The sequence below is a fragment of the Chiloscyllium plagiosum genome, chromosome 16 (assembly GCF_004010195.1).
Source record: "Chiloscyllium plagiosum isolate BGI_BamShark_2017 chromosome 16, ASM401019v2, whole genome shotgun sequence".
Lineage (NCBI taxonomy): Eukaryota > Metazoa > Chordata > Chondrichthyes > Orectolobiformes > Hemiscylliidae > Chiloscyllium > Chiloscyllium plagiosum.
In genome coordinates this window covers 55,741,978-55,766,344 of record NC_057725.1, presented here as the reverse complement: position 1 = coordinate 55,766,344, position 24,367 = coordinate 55,741,978, and the positions used below count along the sequence as shown (strand labels likewise).

The 24,367-nt window shown below is 39.6% G+C and overlaps 1 protein-coding gene across 1 annotated transcript in view; it reads right to left on the bottom strand.

Annotated features, from left to right (window-relative positions):
• pnpla2 (patatin-like phospholipase domain containing 2) overlaps positions 1 to 24,367 on the bottom strand; it is a 52,336-nt gene that overhangs the window by 21,152 nt on the left and 6,817 nt on the right. Inside the window, exons 2-3 of the mRNA XM_043706166.1 lie at positions 8,527 to 8,759; positions 8,140 to 8,205 (exon numbers count right to left, since the gene is read on the bottom strand). Coding sequence (XP_043562101.1) covers positions 8,140 to 8,205; positions 8,527 to 8,759 — 299 coding nt within the window. The remainder of the gene's footprint in view (positions 1 to 8,139; positions 8,206 to 8,526; positions 8,760 to 24,367) is intronic.

Here is a 24,367-nt window from a genome sequence, read left to right as displayed (position 1 = left end):
TGCAGAGACAAGTCCCAAATTGAGATGACCCAAACCATGTGCTCAAAAGAGATCTGCTGGAACCATTGTCCTGAGGTTTGGAAAACTCTGAGCAGTAATATCTGATTAAAGGTTTGAGGCATTGTCCACGTGGCTGTTAGTGGAAATCTGATGAAGAAGCTTGAGCAGTGTCACTGAATAACTAACATTTACTTTCCTGCTAAAGTGTAGAAATGCTGATTACCAAAGCCCATCAATCATTTCACCATCCTTTTTCCATGTGATAAAGTTTTTAAAAAAAAAAAAAAAATCGCACATTACCAGGTAATAGTCCAACAGGTTTAGTTGGAAGCACTAGCTTTCGGAGCGATCCTAAGTCTATGATCCTGATCCACAGCTACCTGATGAAGGAGCAGCACGCTGAAAATTAGTACTTACAAATAAACCTGTTGGACTATAACCTGGTGTTATGTGAGTTTTTAAAACTTTGTCCACCCCAGTCCAACACCTCCATCATGTGATAATGAACTTCCCAAAATTCACATTTGGTGAACAGAAAATAAAATGCTGTGAAATCTTGATTGACAGGGGAGAACAAAAATAATGAAAATCATAGATAGTGCCTTTTGCTTCTGGAGTAGTAATCACAGACACCTGGACTAATAATCCAGAACTAGCTCTGAAATAATGTATTGAAAAAATGCATTTGAAGTCATTATAAACAACCACGATGGTTCTTCCAAGTTTGCCAGCAATAAGTATATGCTGAGAATGGAAAACCTTTCTGACTACAATGAGATGGTGGAACCATTTTCTGGAAAGCATGAATTAAAGTTCCGTAGAAGAGTCTTCCTGGGCTTGAAACATTAACTTTGGTTTTTTTTCTCTCTGTGGATGTTGAAGGACCTGCTGAGTTTCTCTGACATGTGTTTTTATTTTAGATTTCCAGCATCAGTGTTTTCCTTTTAGCTGATTCACCACAATTTGCTTAATCCTCACATAGCAAGCTGAGCATTTAGCCAAACAGAAATACACAAGGCTGGGTAATTGTGACACAAAAGAGCTAGAAATGTAGGGGGAGAGGATTACAATGCAAAAGACCAGAGAGAAAAAGTGACACAGGCAAAAAGGAGCTGTTGGGGAAGGTAGGAAGAGCCATAAATGGACAAGAAATGGTGTCAAAGTGTTAGATTTATATAGAGTATTGTCAGTTATGTCTGCTGCTATCAAAACAAGCTCAAATGAAATGAAAGAGCTGAAAATGTGTTGCTGGAAAAGCACAGCAGGTCAGGCAGCATCCAAGGAGCTGGAGAATCGACATTTCGGGCATGAGCCCTTCTTCAGGAAGCCTTCTTTGGGGTCATGCCCAAAACGTCGATTCTCCTGCTCCTTGGATACTGCCTGACATGCTGTGCTTTTCCAGCAACACATTTTCAGCTCTGATCTCCAGTCGTCACTTTCTCCTCAAATAAAATGAAACTCTGGCTTTATTGAAAAATATTACCATATGAGATACTAACACATAACCTTTGTATGCAATGCATGTTAGCTATTAGCATCAATTTAAAATTATAACCCAATTACTAAGGACACATTCAGAAGATTAAAATGCACTGCCTCAGGAAAGTGTAAGAAATTCCCATGTCTGTATGATATACATGGCCAATTATCTCCTACAGTAACACTTAACTCAATGGGAATGCACTGACTTAAATGAGCATATCCAATATAATTGTTTATGCGCTAATGAGATACCAGTTATAGACTTGCACTTCATATTGTCTGGACAAAACAGCGCCATTCAGGTGACAGCCACTCGTCTGACTTACTTGTAACCTCATACATAAAACTGAAGGAGGAAATAATCAAGATTTTAACTTGCTTGGAGATAGAACACCTTATCCAATGATGGCAAATAGAATTAAGCAGAATCCAAAAGGTTTTTACAAATATTTTAAGGACAAAAGGGTAACTCGGGAGAGAATAGGGCCGCTCAAAGATCAGCAAGGCTGCCTTTGTGTGGAGCCACAGAAAAGGGGGGAGATACTAAATGAATGTTTTGCATCCCTATTTACTGTGGAAAAGGATATAGAAGATATAGACTGTAGGGAAATAGATGGTGACATCTTGCAAAACATCCAGATTACTGAGGAGGAAATGCTGGATGTCTTGAAACAGGTAAAGGTGGATAAATCCCCAGCACCTGATCAGGTGTACCCGAGAACTCTGTGGGAAGCTAGAGAAGTGATTGCTGGGCCTCTTGCTGAGACATTTGTATCATCGATAGTCACAGGTAAGGTGCCAGAAGACAGGAGGTTGGCAAACGTGGTTGGTGCCACTGTTTAAGAAGGTTGGTAAAGACAAACCAGGGAACTATAGATCAGTGAGCCTTACCTCGGTGGTGGGCAAGTTGTTGGAGGGACTCCTGAGGGACAGGATGTACATGTATTTGGAAAGGCAAGGACTGATTAGGGATAGTCAATATGGCTGTGTGTGTGGGAAATCTTGTCTCACAAACTTGACTGAGTTTTTTGAAGAAGTAACAAAGATGATTGATCAGGGCAGAGCAGTAGATGTGATCTATGTGGAGTTCATTAAGGCGTTTGACAAGGTTCCCCATAGGAGACTGATTAGCAAGGTTAGATCTCATGGAATACAGGGGGAACTAGCCATTTGGATACAGAACTGGCTCAAAGGTAGAAGGCAGAGGGTGGTGGTGGAAGGTTGTTTTTCAGACTGGAGGCCTGTGACCAGAGGAGTGCCACAAGGATCGGTGCTGGGTCCTCTACTTTTTGTCATTTACATAAATGATTTGGATGCAGGCATAAGAGGTACAGTTAGTAAGTTTGCAGATGGCACCAAAATTGGAGGAGTAGTGGACAGCGAAGAGGGTTACCTCAGATTACTGAGGAAGGGCTTATCCCCGAAACGTCGATTCTCCTGCTCCTTGGATGCTGCTTTACCTGCTGCACTTTTCCAGCAACACATTTTTCAGCTCTGATCTCCAGCATCTGCAGTCCTCACTTTCTCCCTTTTTACCTCAGATTACAACAGGATCTGGACCAGATGGGCCAATGGGCTGAGACGTGGCAGATGGAGTTTAATTCAGATAAATGCGAGGTGCTGCAGTTTGGGAAAGCAAATCTTAGCAGGACTTATACACTTAATGGTAAGGTCCTAGGGAGTGTTGCTGAATAAAGAGACCTCGGGGTGCAGGTTCATAGTTCCTTGAAAGTGAAGTCGCAGGTAGATACGATAGTGAAGGTGGCGTTTGGTATGCTTTCCTTTATTGGTCAGATTATTGAGTACAGGAGTTGGGAGGTCATGTTGCGCTGTACAGGATATTGGTTAGGCCACTGTTGGAATATTGCATGCAATTCTGGTCTCCTTCCTATCGGAAAGATGTTGTGAAACTTGAAAGGGTTCAGAAAAGATTTACAAGGATATTGCCAGGGTTGGAGGATGTGAGCTATAGGGAGAGGTTTAACAGGCTGGGGCTGTTTTCCCTGGAGCATCGGAAGCTGAGGGGTGACCTTATAGAGGTTTACAAAATTATGAGGGGCATGGATAGGGTAAATAGGCAAAGTCTTTTCCCTGGGTTGGGGGAGTCCAGAACTAGAGGGCATAGGTTTAGGGTGAGAGGGGAAAGATATAAAAGAGACCTAATGGGCAAATTTTTCACGCAGAGGGTGGTATGTGTATGCTGCCAGATGAAGTGGTGGAGGCTGGTACAATTGCAACATTTAAGAGGCATTTGGATGGGTATATGAATAGGAAGGGTTTGGAGGGATGTGGGCCGGGTGCTGGCAGATGGGACTAGATTGGGTTGGGATATCTGGTCAGCATGGACGGGTTGGACCGAAGGGTCTGTTTCTATGCTGTACATCTCTATAACTCTGACTGCAAAACCTGACCTTGCATGGACATTACAGAATTAGCAGGGTCAGTTAGCTCATTTGGCTGGATGGCTGGTTTGCAATGCAGAGTGATGACAACAGCATGGGCTCAATTCCCACATTGAGGTTGCTATGAAGGACTCCCCTCAATCTCTGCCCTTGTCTGAAGCTTTGTGACCCTCTGTCTAAACAATCACCAGTCATCTCTGTCTCTCCCCTGAATGAGAAAATGGCCCTATGGTCCAGTAGGATTATGGAAATTTTACATTTACCTTTATAGAATAAGTACTAATGTGCGTGTTTATTTATTGCAATACAAAATATAGCTATTCAATCTAGTACATCTCATCTAATGAAAAGCAATACATTTCAAGAGTTTTAAAGAAAATTTGAAAGTTGTTAAACAATGCTAAATACTAAGCACAAATGAGTCGAGGTAAACTATCTACCAACAGTGTTTAAACTCTTGCAATTCAAATTACAAAAGAATGGTGGCCTTGCAATTAGTCCCCATATTTGTGCTACAATACCAGTCCTATTTAATCCAGGAATTGGAGTATAGATTTGGCTAGGCAGAGCAAAGGGAGCTGCTCATGGCCACTGCTCTCCTGCAACTTAAAACTAAATAAGGTCGCAGTAAGACCGCCTACTAACTGACCATGAGGCAAAGTGTAAAAGGAGACTCCATCTGAGTTACCACTGGTCAACGTAAAACAGGTTCAACATTTTATTATTGTAGTATATGATCACAGCTAGTTCAAACAGTTTAAATCTATGCTGCAGGTTGAATTGAACAGCAATTTTCTGACTAGGTGACAATTTCAGTTCTGAATCAAGTTTGATTATTCCCATGTCCAGTAAATAAAGTAACTGATTTCATGCCATGCCCTGTAATTTTAACAACATCTTTAATCTTATGCAACTTTATCATAAATAAATCAAAGTATATTTTAGAATATCATTATGAGCTACTTTGTTAGAACAAGCATTAGTTTTGACAGCAAAAATGCAGTCAGAGTTCACATCACATTGAATTTTGAACGCTTTAGTTCACTGCAGTTATTTGGTTTGTCATTGGATGCAGTCCTTTATCCTCAGCTAAAGTAGCAGTCAGCTGCACTGGCAAGCAGCCATTTGTTTTTGCTTGTTATTGGAATTAAATAATGTCCAGCAAAAACAGTTCAAACAGGGCTCTCACTTGTTTAAGATGTACAGGATTCGCAAAGGGAATAAGTGGTGCACAAATAAATCAGTCAGTTCCAGTTTTGCTTCTCATTCTCTCACAAGGTCATCTATTGATCCACTTAGGGATATATCAAGCAGATACAGGAAGTTGGCAACTAAAAACAACCCTTGGAAGATTATAACATCTTTCATATTTCCTGGTTGCCAGTTCAAAGACTGCTGATAGCAGATGCCTGGATTGGCTACTTGGCCAGGGGTATAATCAAAGTTGGGAGTAAAAGGAAAATTTAAAGTAGTCGTTACAGGGATAAATAAACTAAAGCCCACTTTGCTGAGAGCTACATAAATTTCAGGAAAATGAAGATACAAAACCTGACTGCAATCAGAAAAAGAGCGGATATTATTGCATCTTTTACAACCTCCCAACATGCTTTAAAGCTAATAAATTACAGTTATCACTTAAGTAGGCAAATTCATTAACTAATTTGCACAGAAAAATGGCACCACCATATTTGGTATCACTGACAATATGTGGAAGCCTTTTCACTGCCCCTTCTATCAATCATTCATGTGAATTTCAATACTCCAGGATGGATCCCAATGGTACCAAGCTCTTTCCAAGTTAATACTATCGGTTTAAAAATATCTTTAAAGCTGTGTTAATCTCCACATTGCAATCATAGCTCAATAATATCCTCAAAAGGCTTGTCAAGCAAGATCCAATTTCTATACAGTCTGACCTTCAGTATTGGTGTTAATTATTTCCCTGTTCTCTATTTCAGGATGCTTTCTATTATTTTGCCAGCTACTGATTTAATCTTCTGCCTTTCTTCCATCTCAGTGAAGTGCCTTCAAATGTTTTTCTAAGTTTCGTTGTGGTGCATCCCCATGGAGAGTGGCACTTTGGTGAGATACTGGAAAGTTAACTGTGTTTAGGGAGCCTTGCTCGAGTGAAAGAGATTTTAAAATTTAAAATAAAATTGCTCATCTCCCCAGCTACACGCAATATTGGGCTGTTCCATTATCCACCAGAGAGATCAGTATTGAGGGATAGTGGAGACATAGAGAACAAGCAGTAGAAATGGACATTAGATCAGAGAGCACTTTGTACTCTAACAAGACTGTTGTTTGGCATAAGTCAATCTCTCCTCAATAAAAGACAGACAACAAACAAACCATGGAATGCACAAGGCTGTTTTGTCCAAAAGTGGATCAACGAACATCCAACAGCAAGAGTGAAGTCAGAATGGTTTACACAATGACTCATGTTAAACCTAAACTCCTTCAATGCTCAAAGTTTTAAATAAACTTTCAAAAACAATTGCATTTTACCCATTCCATTCAATTTTAACATAGGGTTTTGAGTTTGAATATGGAGTTTATGAACACAGTAATTGGGAAGGAGGAAGTGTTGACAAACAGTTTCACATTTCATCCATTTGGCACGAGATCAGCAGATAGTAATCAGGAGTTACTGAGAAATAACTTTCTCTGAACCTATGCACTGTTGTATAACATTGTAGTTAAGCACTTGCCTTGTAACATGACAATGAATCAATGTGTCACTATAGTTCAAATCAGGAGCTAAAAAGTTGCAACTCATCAATTTCAAATTTCCAATCATTCATGAAAGCCTGCATTTGTGAACCCATGCACAAAAAAAAATCACAATTAATTGGTAGCACCACAAACACGTTACATTTCCAACAACCATGTGAATGAGGAACAAAAACAGAAATTGTTGGCGAAACTCAGGTCTGGCAGCATCTGTGGGAAAAAAGCAGAGTTAATGCTTCCAGTCTGGTGACCCTTCATCAGACCTGGTGAGTTTCAACAACAATTTATGTCTTAGTTTCAAATTTCCAGCTCTTTGTTTTATTCATGTGAGTGAGTATACTTTCACAGAATCCATACAGATTCTATGGGTAGCACGGTGGCTCACAGCACCAGGGACCCAGGTTCGATTCCAGCCTAGGGCGACTGTCTGTGTGGAGTTTGCACATTCTCCCAGTGTCTGCGTGGTTTCCTCCAGGTGCTCTGGTTTCTTCCCACAGTGCAAAAGTTGTAAGGTTAGGTGAATTGGCAATACTAAATTGCCCATAACGTTCAGGGATGTGTAGGTTAGTTGCATTAGTCAGGGGAAATGTAAAAGTAATAGGGTTAGGGAATGAGTCTGGGTGGGATATTCTTTGGAGGGTCAGTGTGACTTGTTGGGCCTAATGGCCTGTTTCCACACTGAAGGGATTCAACAGTGTGGAAGCAGGCCATTCGGCCCAAAGGATCCGTATTGACCCTCTGAAGACCAACCCAGTCAGACTCATCCATGTAACGCTCTATTTTGCATGGCTAATCCACCTGATCTGCATATCGCTGGACATTTTGGACAATGTAGCATGGTCAATCCACCTAACCTGCAATCTTTGGGCTGTGGGAGGAAAACCACACAGACATAGGCAGAATGTGCAAACTCCACATTGACAGTTGCCCAAGGCTGCAATCAAACTTGGGCCCCTGGCGCCATGAGGCTGTGGTGCTGCCCCAATTTCTTTCCAATTCATTTAATATGCACTATGTTACACTTGAATACAGGATACACTATTAACTCAAAAGAAAAGTTTGAATGATTTCTAAAGGCACCAAGTGGTTTAGTAATTTTAAGGAAGATTCTGAAATCAGGGATAGTGTAAGAATAGTGTAGGAAGTGTAAGAATGGTGTAGTTGATCATGGGGTTCAGTGTGTTTTCTTTTGTTCAGAAAGTTAAGACGACTGGGAAAGATAGCATCTAAAGACAGAAAATCATTAACACACTTCACAAGTAATGGAATTTTCAGTAATTCAGCACAGAATTGGAGAGGGAAGGAACTTCAATGTAAGGAGGAAAATGCAGGAATGACACGAAAAAAAAATGAAAATTATGACAACGTCTGTAGTACTTCAACACATGTACTGTTTGGTAAAAGGAAATAGCTAAGCTCAGATTCATTTCAATTTGCTACTCAAATTAATATTCAGTCACTTATTATCCCGGTGAAATTCCACATCATTAGCTTCATGCTTTACAGTCACAGTTCAACTTACCACGCCTTGCAGCGTTGGTGGTATCAGTCCACAGTACACAGGAATAAACATGCTGCATATACAGGCCTGCAAAACAGATCAGGAGCTTTTTATATGAACTGCCAGTGACGCAATTTTTATGGCTGTACAAAAATAACATGACATCATTTATGGTCATACTAGGGAATTTGGGATAGTACTTTGACTGGTAGAAAGTTCAGGTCAGAAAAAAAGTGTTCTTCTTTAAAAAGAAACCAGATTTTGGCTTCTGCCACACAGATGTGAGAAAGTCTTTGTTCACTTAGTTGCGTGGAATAGGATTTGAAGTACAAAAATAGGAAAAACCCCAGAGAAGAAAATCTTCTCCCACCCATTTGGAACAAAAACAGTGTTACATTTTGACTTCACCTGGACAAGCTCCTCCTTATTGTTGAAAACAGTCACCAGAACATTCTCGCCATCAGAGACACGGGTCAATGAAATGCCCAGTCGACCTGTTGCTAGCTCGTGTGCGTTGTCTGGAAGTCCTTTGGAAAGCCGGCTACGGATGATCTTTATCAAGTTAAAGGAAGGGTGGAGTGGACCCAGAAACCTCTTCCGTGCTTCTTTGGAAACATCAATGATATTTGCACCACATTCTCCTGCCGATTAAATGTTTAGAAAGCGTAAACATGCTGCATATTTCACATGAGCTTCTTCCTGTGTCACATTAGGCAAAAGCTCTTACCCTGCTGCCTATTTTTAAAGGCAGCGTCCCAAACCAGATGTTAGCTGATCTCAACAGGATAGTTAGTCGTCATATGTGACATCAGCACAAAGGCAAAATTAATTCAGCAAACACCACAACAAGTCTGTATTTTGTGACACTTGCTGGAAATGCATTTATTACAGACATTAAGTGAGAAAAGAATTGGGCACAACCATACAACTATTCATGGTCAAATAGCTCTTTGAACAAAGACAGTGAATTTCAGTCTTGAAAAATTGTCCATTTTCAGAAGACAATCTATCCTTTTAAAGTTAAAAATTACACAACACCAGGTTTTAGTCCAACAGGTTTAATTGGAAGCACTAGCTTTCGGAGCGCTGCTCCTTCATTAGGTGGCTGTGGAGGACACAATTGTAAGACACAGAATTTATAGCAAAAGTTTACAGTGTGATATAACTGAAATTATACATTGAAAAATATCTTGATTGTTTGTGGAGTCTCTCATCTGTTAGAATGACCATGATAGTTTCACTTCTTTCATGTGTAAATCACAAAACTTTTTTTAAAAAGTTACATTCTCAGGTTAACTGTAACAATTGGTGTCAGCCAGATAATATGTTGAAGGTGTTAGCCCCCTGTGTTCCCTGTCTGTGCCATAAGCTAATGCTTCCAAATAAACCTGTTGGACTATAACCTGGTGTTGTGTGCTTTTTAACTTTGTACACCCCAGTCCAACACCGGCATCTCCAAATCATATCCTTTTAATGCCATCCCAGTAAATTATGTCTTTCCAAGATTATTTTCTCAATCAGGTGTGCACACGTACACATTGAACATACATTAAAGTTTCTCAACATTAAGAAAAGTTATGAGTAGTAACAAACAACAAAAATAAAATCAATAAATAAAGCTCAACTTAAATTCCACACTCAAAGTTTACAGTGACAGTTTCACAATGCAACTGTTTAACAAGGGAATAAAACAGAAGATGTAAGCTTTACTTAAACAAATAACCCAATATTATTTGTCAAAACAGCAGCAATATTGAATTTATTCCAGCTTCAACATCCGCCTCAAAACAAATGAACAATGGAAATTACTTTACCTTTTTCAGGTTTAGAAATGCCTGATAGCAAGATGTTTCATTGAAAGCATGTTTTTTTTTGTATAAATAAGTTAATAGACTCAACAGTTTCTTTGAAGATTCATTTGGGTTCACTATGAGAATTTCCACCAGCCTCGAACAGTTCAATGTTTACACCAGGGTTAATTTTAATAAGCAGTTTGAGAATACAAGGTCAGGACATTTCCTGGCTCCACACAGTTGCCCTTTTGCTGACTTCAATGGATTACACTATGTATTTCTAAGTGAATCCTTAGTAATAGATTCCAGTATTTTCTGATGGTTGATGTGGTCTGTGACTCTCATTTCCTCTCTCCGTCGTGGCTTTGTTGAAGGATAATATTACACTTAAAGACATCCAAACTGCTGGCTCTGCTCTAAGCAGTCCTGGAAAATCATAACCGGCGCATTATATCTCTGCGGGCACCTCTTTTAAAGCTGGAGTGTCATTTACTGCTCTGTTGAAGACTGACATATTTGTCCACTTGAGCACACAGAGGGTCCGAGCGTGTGCAATAGACATTGCAGAGAAAACAGCAAGAAAAATGGATTGCAGCAGTAACACTTGAGTATCTGCCCTTATCAAGAACTTTACAGTGAGATGTAGATATTCAGGTTTTTAGGATTTGTGGGTTTTTAGGACTTGAAGACTCTTCCATGTTTTTCTCTGAGCTGATATAAAGAATAAAAGAAACAGGAGCAGGACTGGGGTGGGGGCATTTGACATCCATAACCATTGACGGTCTTGTAGATGAAGAATTTGTCTCGAATATAATCAATGATCCAGTCTCCACTCTACTCTGGGTACAGAATTCTAACATTCACAGCCTTCCGACGGAAGAAATTTCTCCTCATCCCTGCCTTTAGTGAAATGTATTTTAGTTTGAAACTCATTTCTGCCCCCAAATTAATTATTTTAAGCGCCTCACTCTTATTAGCCCCTTTTATTGACCTATTTCTGGTACATAAATAATTGTTCAATAGCAACAGATATATAAAAGAAAAAGCAAGCTCATAAAATGATAGATCTTCACATCCCTCATCGATTTTTTTGTTTTACCTTCTTCTTCTCCTTCAATGTACCGTATATCATTCAAGGTAAGTGGATTCCTTTATCTGGTGGCTTTGCTCTTTGGCAGATGCAGGAGTACAAATGAATTGATTCAACCCAAAGTTTACATTCCCGTATGCACCCCTAACATAGTCAACCATGGATCACAAACCCCTACCTCTGTGTGCTTACATGTGCCATCTTAAGGTGCAAGCTTGCATTTTATCTACTAATGCTGCAACCTGTTAGCATATCAATGTGGTATGCGACAAGGCTCTCTGTATTTATAGTACCCATTTACAATTGCAAACAGCAGTTGAATCAGTAGAAACCAAACTATGCATTTGCATTTGATTCAGGAGGTATCAACAATGCTTAAAAATAAGAAAAAAAGCCATTGTGTGATAAATAAAATCTTTTCTAGTGTTCTTTTTATACTCTGAGCAACAAATTTGCTTGTCTGGATCCAAGAAGATGCACTCAATTAATTTTTCATGAAGTAGTTTCACAGCACTTTGCTTCAGTTACCAACTCAAGTTTGTATGATTCAAAAAGAGGCCTGGGTGGGGCTCGTGTTTGATTTATTGCACACAATTCTACATGTCTCAACATAGTGCTAGCTCAGTCTGAGTTTAGACACAGTTACTATATTACATTATAAAAATCACTAAGTCCATAACCCTAGTTTAAAATGTCTCAGCTGTAAGGACTTGTACAGACATGTTTTGAAACATAGATAGGAGTAAGCTGTTAGCATTCAGTAAGACTGTTACATCGAGTACAAGTGAATGCTATATAGAATAATCACAACCCAAGCACCAGCATTGGCAATCCCTGTTTTTCAGCTTTGCAGCAAACAAATAGTAAAAAAGGATTAAAGTCTTTTCATTTGAAGGCTTTCAGCATTTGGAACAAGATGGATGAATTGATAGCAAAATGAAAATAAATAAATATGACATGATACCCGTTACAGGGATGGTTGCAAGGTGACCAAGGTTGGGGCTTCAGTATTGGATATTTCAGAAGGACAGGTGGAAAATGAAAAGGAGGTGGTGTAGCTCAGTTAATAAAGGATTAGATTCAGTGTAGTTGTGAAAAGTGATCTTGCTTCACAAAATTGAAGATCAGAAACAGTTTGGATGGAAAGAAGGAATAGCAAAAGGAAGTCACTGGTGGGAGTATTTATAGGCTCCCAAACATAAACTACACAGGCAGGATATTACATTAAGAAATAAAGGGGACTTACAAGAAAACTGCTACAATATCATGACTGACTTCAAACTTGTCACTGACTGGAAACATCAAATTGCCAAAGGTAGCCCAGAGGATGAGTTCAAAGTATTATTTGTGACATAAAATGTATTATTCTAATGAGGTAACTGGTTATTTTGAACCTGGTTATGCACGAGATTGAAATAAAATAAAAACCTCAGTGTAAAGGATCCTACTGGCAAAAATGATTGTAGAATTTAGTTTATCGGTGAGAATAGTGGGTCCTCATATATCAGACTTAATTAAATACATTAATAAAACAGTTGGCTAAAATGTACTTGGTAAATGAGTTCAAAGGGAAGATGGCAGAGAAATACTGGCAGACATTTAATGAGATACTTCATAAATTCTTAACAAAGTTACACCAGTAAAGTTGACGACTTGTAGAACCTTTATACAAGATTGAAGGAAAAGGCATGTAATGCTACGAAGATTAGTGGTAGGTTGGAAGATTTTTTTTAAAAATTGCAGAAAGCAGAAAAGGATATATTGAAAAACAAACGGGGAGAGATTGGGGTAAGAAAATTGGTAAAAAAAAATATAAAAATAGAAAGTAAAAGCCACTGCAAGTATAAAGGAAGAATAGTTAAAGAAAATGTTGGACCCTCAGAGAATGGGACTGGCATCTTAATAATGGGAAAAGAGGAAATGGTATGGACTTTGAACATATATTTTATGTTTGTCTTCACTGTAGAAAGTTAAAAATCACACATCAGGTTATAGTCCAACAGGCTTATTTAGAAATACTAGCTTTCAGAGGGTAACTCGTGGGACAGGATCATAAGACACAGAATTTATAGAAAAAGATCACTGTATCATGCAATTAAAATGTTATATTGGACAAACCTAGATTGCTGTTAAGCTTTTCATCTTTTAGAATGGTTGCAGGTTTCATTTCATTAATATGTAAATCCCAGAACTTCTTTTAAGTCATGTTCTCCAGATAACTTAAGGTTTTACAAAAAAGGTGACGTCTCAGTTCAGTCAATGCATTAAAGGGGGGTGGTTAGAGTCTGTCTGTATCCCAATCTTAAGTCAGACTGGTTCTATTTCCAAAGTAGGAATTTATAAAAATGTTATATGGATTGACTGCCTGCAGGTTGTGTGCTTTTTGAGCAAAAATAGAATGTATCTGCAAAACAATTCTGCAAATCCAAATATTAATACATTGTGCCCTCACTTCCTTAACATCTGATGGCAAAAAGTTTACTTCAGTTTCCACAATTTCCGCTCAGCTGCTAACAATCATTGCACAATTTCCTTTTCCCTCCCTACAGCATTTTCATATTTGAATTCAGCCATCATAACAATAGCTTAGTTCACCTCTTCAAAGCCAGAGCAGATGAGAGAAATGTGTTCAAAGCAGATAAACAGCTTACCAACCAAATGTTACGGAATTTAAGAGGCATCTTTCAGCGCTTCCATTCTGAATAGATTCTCATTTAGTGTGCCTGTTTGGAGCAGGTTTGTTTAGGAGGAAAGCAGTTAAAATTCCCAAAGCCAATATGCAAGAATGGATCAAAGTGTCTGCTCCACAACTGGGCTTTTGAGGTTACTTGAGTGCACAAAGCCTAGCTTAGGGTAAAATGCTGGTCTCAAAGTCTGACAGCCAGTTTACTGTGCTCTGGACAAGCTGTTCCAGCCTCTTTGTCAATAGCACCAGTCAGTTCTGAAGATTCACATCACAATCAAAACATCCACTTAATTTCTCTCTCCACTTAGAAAATCATGGATGGGTATGGATAGGATAAATAGGCAAGGTCCTTTCCCTGAGGTAAGGGAGTCCAGAATTAGAGGGCATAGGTTTAGGGTGACAGAAGAAAGGTTTAAAAGGGACCTAAGGGGCAATGTTTTCATGCAGAGGATGCTGCATGTATGGAATGAGCTGCCAGAGGAAGTGGTGGAGGCTGGTACCATTACAACATCTAAAAGGCATCTGGATGGGTATATGAATAAGAAGGGTTTAGAGGGATATGGGCCAAGTTCCAGCAAATGGGACTTGATAAATTAATCTAAGATATCTGGTCAGCAGAGGCAAGTTGAACCAAAGAGTCTGTTTCCATTCTGTACAAGTCTAGGCCTCTAATGATCTGCTGAGATTCTCTAGCACTTTATTCACATTTCAGATTATTGTGCCAACCTAGCAGTGTGCTGTATATATAACTTGACATGTTAGCTGCTGTAAAGAGGTGCTCATTAAATTAGGAATGCAATACGAATAGGAGACTTTGTAATTAGTAATGAAAGTATTACCTAACTTAGCTAGGTCAAGTAATCCAGGTGCTCTGTTGCCCCCAGGATGCAATAGCAGGGTAATTTTAGAAAGACTGCAAGGGAATATGGAAGGGAATAGACACAGGCAATGATGTAGGAGTTAATAAAGAGTTAATAAAACAGGAAAAGCAGCAGAATCATTATGACATTATTCTCGCTCTCTCTCTCTCTGTCTGTCTGGATGTGGGACTATTGATGAAATAAGAATTATTCTGGTTACACTGAAGACAACTGAAAAGACAACCATAGGCATAATGGATAAATCAGAGTGTGTCACAGCATTTAAACTCGTAAGAAACAAACAAATCTGTTATACCAAGTACAGGATTGTAAAAACTGAGGTAAACAGAAGAATAACAATTTCATCAAGATGATTACCAGGCTGAAGGAACAGAAGGGTGTCAATTAGGAAATTAAGTTGACGATTCACAAGAGGGTATAGACATAAAGAAATAAAGATTTGAGTTGAACAAAAAAGGCAACTATCCTATAAAAAAAAAAGACTAAAAACCTGTATTGCAATGCAGTGTGAGCAAAGTACAAGCAATTAAGTCACTGGAAGATATAAATTTAATGGCATAATAGAAATGTCACCACAAACTGGCCAGGAGTCAGAAACAAAACAATCAGTTTTTTTTATAAAAAGGGACAGTGTAAGAAAAAAAGAAGAGGAGCAGTAATGGTGCTGTGGAAGAGAAAAATATAGATTAGGTTCCCTACAGTGTGGATCAGGCCATTTGGCCCAAAAGATCCACACTGGCTCTCTGAAGTAACCCACCCAGACCCATTCCCCTATCCTATATTTACACCTGACTAATGTATCTAACACTATGGTTAATTTAACATGGCCAATTTACCTGCCCTGCACATCTTTGGATTGTGGGAGGAAACTGGAACACCCAGAAGAAACCCACACAGACATGGTGAGAACGTGCAAACTCCACATAGCCGCCCGAGATGGGAATCTAACCTGGGTCCCTGGCACTGTGAGGCAGCAATACTAATCACTGAGCCACTGTGCCACCCAGATATAGGCAGAGAGCACCAACATTCCAAACACAGAGGATATAATTCACAGAAGTCACAAAGGTCACAGGTTAAAAAAAGGAATGGATACATTTGTGCAGTTCTACTACAGATTCTCTTCCATTTACATTTCACGGTTGGGTAAGTCAGTAAAAGGATTAGGGAGGCGAGAAAGAATACCCAAGATCAGAGTAGTGCTGGAAAAGCACAGACCAGGCAGCATCTGAGGAGCCAGGCAAAAGCCTTTCATCAGAAACGGTTGATGAAGGGCTTTTGCCCAAAACATCAGTTTTCCTGCTCCTTGGATGCTGCCTGATCTGCTGTGCTTTTCCAGCACTACTCTAATCTTCAGCATCTGCAGTACCCACTTTCACCAAGAAAGAAAACCCAAGCGGGGATGGGACGTTAATGCAGATTAGAGAATCAAATTCTTAGAAATGAATGCAAGTAGTAAATATATATATGGTAATGCTAATCTAATTACAAATTGAAATAGTTATGTTCAGAATTAAAATGTGTGAAGGATTCAGTAATGTTGATAGTTGTACTTTAGCATTCTACTGAAAATTGGTAAGTGCTGGAAAATTGGAGAGTGTCCAATACAATACCAAATTCTCAAAAAGACAGAGCTAACTTGCAAAATGACATGCCAATTACTCAACATAAACATAAAACAATAAATTACAGATGCTGGTAATCTGAAACAAAAAGAAAAATTGCTGTTGAAACTCAACAAATCTGGAAGCATCTGCAGGAAGAAAGCAGAGTTGACATTTTGAGTCCAGTACTTTACCCTCTTGTAAAAAAAAGAGTCACTGGACGCAAAATGCTAGTGAGTCACTCCAGCAAGTTCGGTTTTAGTCCACATCAATAGTCAGAGAAATTTTGAATGCTTAAACTGGAGGATGAAATTCTTCAATTTCAAACTGGACAATATGATTAGAAACAACCACATATCTCTGGATGGAAACTCAATACTCGATAAACCTAGAGGAGTTTTTTGGAAGGTACAGATACAAGAGAAATGTTGTGGATGTGATGTACATGAACAAAAGATATTTCAGGAAAGAATTTAAGAATTAGAAAAAAGATTAGCAACCTGGATTAAAGCAAAAGAAACATCGTGTGTCTGTGTGTCTGTGTGACCAATACGAGAGAAGTCACACACTCACCCCAAATAGAATGGAGGGAAGGTAGGAGAAGTTGCTTCTCCAATCACAGGTTGTTCCTCTCCCATATTTGCTGCCAGGATGGGAGATAGTGGTTTGGGGACAGGAAGAGACCGAGAGCTGCCACAGATGTACATTCAGCTAACCAAGGGACTAGAAAAACTATAAATCACTGAGTTCATGAATTACTTCCCAACAAATGTGAAATCTCTTCCATCATACTGCATATATTCAACAGTCACTATACATGACAAATCACATCAGTGAATTCTACTGTAACCAACACTGTGCCAATTGTTAAATTTAAATTTGAAACCGACACCTGAGATGCAATAAAATAAAAAGTGTAGTAACTGTCTGGTTAAAGTATTTCAGTGTTGTGAATACGCGATTGAAAAGCACTAGCTGTGACTTCACTCAAATGGATGGCGTCTTTAGGGTGATGGTTTTTCTCTTTGTAGAAGTCTGTATCTAGTTATTTTGAATAATGAGACTTCTGCTGCTAACTTACACCTGTTGTCTTGTACCAACTTAAATATTGTCACATGTAGAAATCAATGCTTTCCTCGTGTGGTGTGGTTTCAAATTTAATGGACAATTAATATTTGAGGATAGAAGACTTTTTAAAAAAAAAAAATCTGCTTCCGAGAGAATCCAAAATGTCCCACACTTCAACACAAACAAAATAAATGAATGCTACAATGTGACTGCATCACCCAGTAAAGGATTTCACGGAAAAAAGTAGCTCCTGGAAGCCAAAAGAAAGCTACACAAATAATATGTAGATATATTTTGTGGCTTAGTACTTTTAAAAAAAAAAAATCCTTACTGGTTCAAATCATTTAAAAAAATTCATTTCATCAGACCTCTGACACATTTCTTTTTAATCCTTTCAGTTTCTGAATCTAGCTTTATCCCAGTCTAAATAGTATCCACTTGCAACAGCACAAGTTTGAAGTTAATGTAACAAACAGCACACTCTCATATCTATTGGAAATTATCACATTTTGATATAAATACAAGTCACTGTTAAAGATCTGTGTCACTTACAGAACTTTTTGGAGCTCAACAAATGTTTCAGGTTTGATCTCGTCCATGAAAAGGTATAAGTGTCTTATTACATCTTATCCAGTAAATGGGGGAAAACATTTTTGGGGAAAAACAGAATTTCAGTCAATGCAGAAACAACTTAAAACACAGCAACAAAAGCAGAAATTGCTGGAAAAACTCAAGATCTGGCAGCATCTGGAGAGAGAAATCAGAGTTAATGTTTCAGGTCCAATGACTCTTCCTTAAATCTCCATTCTGAGGAAGGGTCATTGGATCCAAAACATTAACTCTGATGTCTTTCCACAGATGCTGCCAGACCTGTAGAGCTTTTCCAGCAATTTCTGTTTGTTACTGACTTCCAGCATCCACAGTTTTTTTGGTTTTTAACCTCAAGCACAGTACCTAATTAGGAACACAAGACCAGCAGCCACAAGTATGAAATAAGGCATTAAATAATTGTGTGTCTATTTGTCAGTTGGCATTACATATGTTTTTTTTAGCACGTGATGATTTACTGCCTCAGAACCAATTACAGTCCTCTTCCTTTCACTCACAGATGGGCTGCTCTATGGGACACTTGGCCTCTTTTCATAGTCTGATCCGTTTTGACACATGATTAAGCTGGAACTTAGTAGTATTGCAGTTTCTTCTCTTGCTCTTTAGAAGTTACCAGAAGGTAGAACTCTCAGAGTTCCCATCAGAAAGAGCAAGTTCTTGGAAGAAAGCTGAACCATTATGGTGCCTCCTCCTACTTATGGGCAAAGACCTCTTTACACTAACCTTGGCAGATATCAATATTAATTCCCTGTAAACAATCATGATGTTTTTGATGTCCCAAAGCATTTTACAGCCAAATACTTCTAAAGAGTAATTACTGCTAGTTGGTCATCAGTGACAACAATTTGCATGGAGCAAAATCCAAAAGGTAGCAAGGAGATACATTAGCCAGAACTTTTGCTTTTGGTTATGTTAGTTGACCAGGAAGAATTCCCTAACTTACTTTAGGGAATCCTTTAGATCCAGCCCAAGGGGCAATAGAATAAGTTATTTGAAAGAGAGCACCCTGGGCTCAGTAGCAATGTCTTCTCATCACACTGGAATGAACAAATTATGGGGGGGTATTCTAGTCTTAGAATGGTGCTGAGGACAGTGTGCTACCCTTGAGCCTAGTGGTCATAAAGCAATTGGTTTGGAGCATGGATTACAAGGCACTTGCTCTTATCTATCTCACTGGTGGTGTTGAATGAATGAGCAGAAAGATCATTTAAAGTTACATCCAATCGCTGCAGATTTCCTCATTGGCAGCACACTCCTATATCTAGGAACTTATACAAAACAACACAAAAGGTGAAATCTTCTGCAATGTTATCCTGAATGTTGCTTGTTTTTCCACGCTTAATATTTAGCAACATCTTCAGTATTCAGTACCACACTTTTTCTTTGTACTGCAATTCTTAGAAGTACTGAAAATTCCACTAAACCTTGGCCCTCAACCAACCAGTATAGTATCTAGTGACTATACATTTCAATAAGTGCAATGCCTAGCATAGGCGCAACAGTAAATCAGATATTCTGAACGGTTTACTGCACATTATCTGCTCAATCTTCTCTTTAAAGAAAATGTATTCCTCCCCCTCCCTCATCCACCCCCTTCTCACCGAGGTTGCAAAACTACAGAGACAGGTCACAGGGCATGATCATGCTTTGTAGCACATTATGTTCCTTGCTGCCCTTGGGTTGTACCCACAGTGGCAAACTGCCCAAATTCCAGAACCAGTGGGTCAATCAGTGGAATTGCAGGGTATTAATCCATCAACAGATTAATACATGTGATCTCATCAACATGAGCTTGCTGTATGAACTTTAGCTGTTCTGTGTCATCCAATGTCAATACAGTGCATCAGATTTCATTCCAATCGCTTACATTCATACACTTATTGAAAATAGGATGATAGTCGACCTTCCAAAATCAATTGGTTTGGCCACCTATGCTTCTAGGTTTATATCTGCAAAATGGCTACTACCTTTACAAGCCTCCAACTAGCTTGATTCCAATAATAACCGACTGTGAAATTGTCATCCAGCATGGATACACTCCCCTTGGTCTCTATTTTTAAACTCCGACACAGACAGATTAATGTTCCAGGATACAAAGGATAGAAAGGATAGCAACAGAAGAGGGGGAGTGGAGTTTTCTAAAAGGCATACTGCTGTACTTAGGGAGGATATTCCTGGGAATACATCCAGGGAGGTTATTTGGGTGGAACTGAGAATTAAGGATGATCACCTTATTGGGATTGTATTATAGACTCCCTAATAGTCAGTGGGAACTTGAGAAACAAATTTGTAAGGAGATTTCAGTTATATGAAAAAATATTAGAGTGGTTATGGTAGGGGATTTTTAACTTTCCAAACATAGACTGGGACTTCCCTAGTGTCAAGGGTTTAGATGGAGAGGAATTTGATAAAAGGGTACAAGAAAAGTTGCTGATTCAGTATGTGGATGTACCTACTGGAGAAGGTGCAAACCTTGACCTACACTTGGGAAATAAGGCAGGGCAGGTGACTGAGGTGTCAATGGGGGAGCATTTTGGGGCCAGCGACCATAATTCTATTAGTTTTAAAATAGTGATGGAAAAGGATAGACCAGATCTAATAGTTGAAGCTCTAAATTAGATGAAGGCCAATTTTGACGGTATTAGGCAAGAACTTTCAAAAGCCGATTGGGGGCAGATGTTAACAGGTAAAGGGCCGGCTGGAAAATGGGAAGCCTTCAGAAATGAGATAACAAGAGCCCAGAGACAGTATATTTCTGTTAGGATGAAAGGAAAGGCTGGTAGGTGTAGGGGAAGCTGGATGACTAGAGAAATTGAGGTGTCGATTAAGAAAAAAAAGAAGCATATGTCAGGTATAGACAGGAGAGATCAAATGAATCCTTAGAAGAGTATAAAGGTAGTAGGAGAGACATCAGGAGGGCAATAAGGGAACATAAGATAGTTTTGGCAAATTGCGTTAAGGAGAATCCAAAGGGATTTTATAAATGCATTAAGGACAAAAGGGTAACTAGGGAGAGAATAGGGCCCCTCAAAGATCAGCAAGGTAGCCTTTGTATGGAATGGCAGTAAATGAGGAAGATACTAAATGAGCATTTTGTATCAGTGTTTACTGTGAAGAAGGACATGGAAGATATAGAATGGGGGGAAATAGATGGTGATATCTTGAAAAATGCCCATATTACAGAGGAGGAGTGCTGGATGTCTTGAAACACATAAAAGTGGATAAACCCCCAGGACCTGATCAGGTGTACCCTAGAACTCTGTGGGAAGCTAGGGAGGTATTTGCTGGGCCCTTTGCAGAGATATTTGTATTGTTGATAATTACAGGCGAGGTTCCGAAAGACTGGAGGTTGGCTAACATGTGCCATTATTTAAGAAAAAAGTGGTAAGGAAAAGCCAGGGAACTTTAGACTGGTGAGCCTGAAGTCGGTGGTGGGCAAGTTGTTGGAGGGAATCCTGAGGGACAGGATGTACATGTATTTGGAAAGGCAAGGACTGATTAGGGATAGTCAACATGGCTTTGTGCGTGGGAAATCATGTCCCACAAACTTGATTGAGTTTTTTGAAGAAGTAAAAAGAGGAGTGAGGAGGGCAGAGCGGTAGATGTGATCTATATGGACTTCAGTAAGACATTCGACAAGGTTTCCCCTGGGAGACTGATTAGCAAGGTTAGATCTCATGGAATACAGGGAGAACTCGCCATTTGGATACAGAACTGGCTCAAAGGTAGAAGACAGAGGGTGGTGGTGGAGGGTTGCTTTTCAGACTGGAGGCCTGAGACCAGTGGTGTGCCACAAGCATTGGTGCTCGGTCCACTACTTTTCAACATTTACATAAATGATTTGGATGTGAACATAGCAGGTATGGTTGGCAAGTTTGCAGATAACACCAAAATTGGAGGTGTAGTGGACAGCGAAGAGGGTTACCTCAGTACAACGGGGTCTTGGTCCGATGGGCCAATGGGCTGAGGAGTGGCAGATGGAGTTTAATTTAGATAAATGTGAGGTGCTGCATTTTTGGAAAGCAAATCTTAGCAGGATTTACACACTTAATGGTAAGGTTCTGGGTAGTGCTGCTGAACAAAGAGACCTTGGAGTGCAGGTTCATTGAAAGTAGTCGAAGGTAGATAGGATAGTGAAGGCATTGTTTGGTATGCTTTCCTTCATTGGTCAGATTATTGAGTATAGGAGGTGGGAGGTCATGTTGTGGCTGTACAGGACATTCGTTAGGCCACTTTTGGAATATTGTGTGCAGTTCTGGTCTCCTTCCTATTGGAAAGATGTTGTGAAACTTGAAAGGGTTCAGAAAAGATTTACAAGGATGTTGCCAGGGTTGGAGGATTGAACTATAGGGAGAGGCTGAAACGTTTGGGGTTATTTTTCCTAGAACATCGGAGGCTAAGGGGTGACCTCAGAGGTTTATAAAATCATGAGCGGCATGTATAGGATAAATAGACTTGTTTCCCTGGGGTGTACGAGTCCAGAGCTGGAGGACATAGGTTTAAGGTTAGAGGGGAAAGATATAAAAGGGACCCAAGTGGCAACATTTTCACACAAAAGGTGGTACGTGTATGGAATGAGCTTCCATAGGAAGTGGTGGAGGCTGGTACAATTACAACATTTAAAAGGCATCTGGATGTGTATATGAATAGGAAAGGTTGAGAGGAAAATGGACCAAATGCTGGCAAATGGTTGGCATGCACAAGTTGGACCAAAGGGTCTGTTTCCATGCTGTACATCTCTATGACTTTGTGTACACCAACACAACATAGATCTGTAAGTCATTTAGCATTGGCCGATAAATGGATCTCTTCAGAAAATAATTTGCTGCTTTTTTGTTTGTCTGTTGGACCCAGTGGATAAAGTACAAAATTCACTTTTGATGCAATGTACAGGGACTGAAAATCTCCCCAGGTTCGTAAGATAACTGGGAAGCATGGAATCACGAGGGCATTGTGAACAGTAGACAATTTATCCAGTTCTTTCCAGAAACATGCATGAACAATGATCACTTAAAAATGCTTTGTTCAACAAAAAACAAAGGCTGATTTGACATGGATTTGAGAAATCTAGCATCTCCAAAACATCCATCCTCTCATGTTTATGCTGCAAAATGCATTTGTCTGAAGATGAATAACAATTCTTTGATGCAGTTTCTCTTGGATTATAGAAACCGGACTTGACAGAATAAATGGCAAGAGCCAGGTCAGAATTGCTGAGTCACCAAAGTCAAACAGAAAATGTCAAAGCATCTACAATTAGTTTCTAAAAGTCAGCACACAGTGAATGCCTGAACCAGGCCACGCAACACATGGGAACAGGAGGGAGGGGGGAATTAAATATTTTGAAAGCAATCAATCAAACCTAGAGAAAGCAAGTGATTGCATGATGCCTGCTAATTTTATGGCATACCATTACTCAGGTTGGCAGTTTACTTGTAGTCACATCTGTAATGCTGCATGGATGCATTATAATGCCCATAGGATAAACAGCCAAGTACAACCATAGAGATCCCCTCACTGCAAAACTAAATGAGCAAATGAAATGATTATATTTCAGTGCCTGCTTAATCCCTCTTCCCTAAGCTGATACTACTGATGGTCCACTAAGATTAGAAATAGCAACTATATTAGTCGATTCTGCTATAACGCACGTTTCCTCAACCCAAATTGGCTGTAATGCGATTGAAGAATTCAGACCATTATTTGTAGAACACAAACTTTCCTTACCTGTACTGGCTGTAACGCAATCCCGGCCCCTTTACTTAAACAGCACTGCTAATACGCGATTTTCTTACAGCGCGGGATCGCAGAGGAACAGAACTCGCGCGTTATATCAGAACCGACTGTAATTCAAAAAGAGAGCAAAGCAGCAAACTTCATTGATTGCAGTATGCTTAGTGAAATGGGAGGAGAGGGACAGGAGAACCAGAGCAGTTCAATAATCGCGAGTACCACTGAACTGGAATTGGATGGTACAGTTGTTTTGAAAATCAGAATGAGAAAAAAATTTACTCAGGAGGTTTACTCTGAAAAATGCCCCAATGCACTTTGCATGCCCCACGCTCTGTGAGACTTTCACCTTTTACAGAGCAATTATTCAACAACAATCCATTTCTAGGAGAAAGTGAGAATTGCAGATGCTGGAGATCAGAGTTGAGGGTATGGTGTTGGAAAAGCACAGTAGTCAGGAAGCATCTGTGGAGCAGGAAAATCAACGTTTCGAATATAAGCCCTTCATCAGGAATCAGGCTTGTGGGCTGGGAGCCTGAAATAAATGGGGCGGGGTGTTGCAGGGTGATGGATGTGGTAGGAGGGCGAGGGAGGAAGAAGTAACATCACTGAGAATGCGATAGATAGATGAAGGTTGGGAAGATGATGATGGGTGGGCGAGGGCAGAGCAGATAGATGGGAAAGGTGCTGAGTTGGAGGCTTGGGACTGGGATAAATGTGGGGGGGGCTGGAAAATGAGGAAACTGGAACCTTGCAATCACACAGGATCGATGTGGATTTCACCAGTT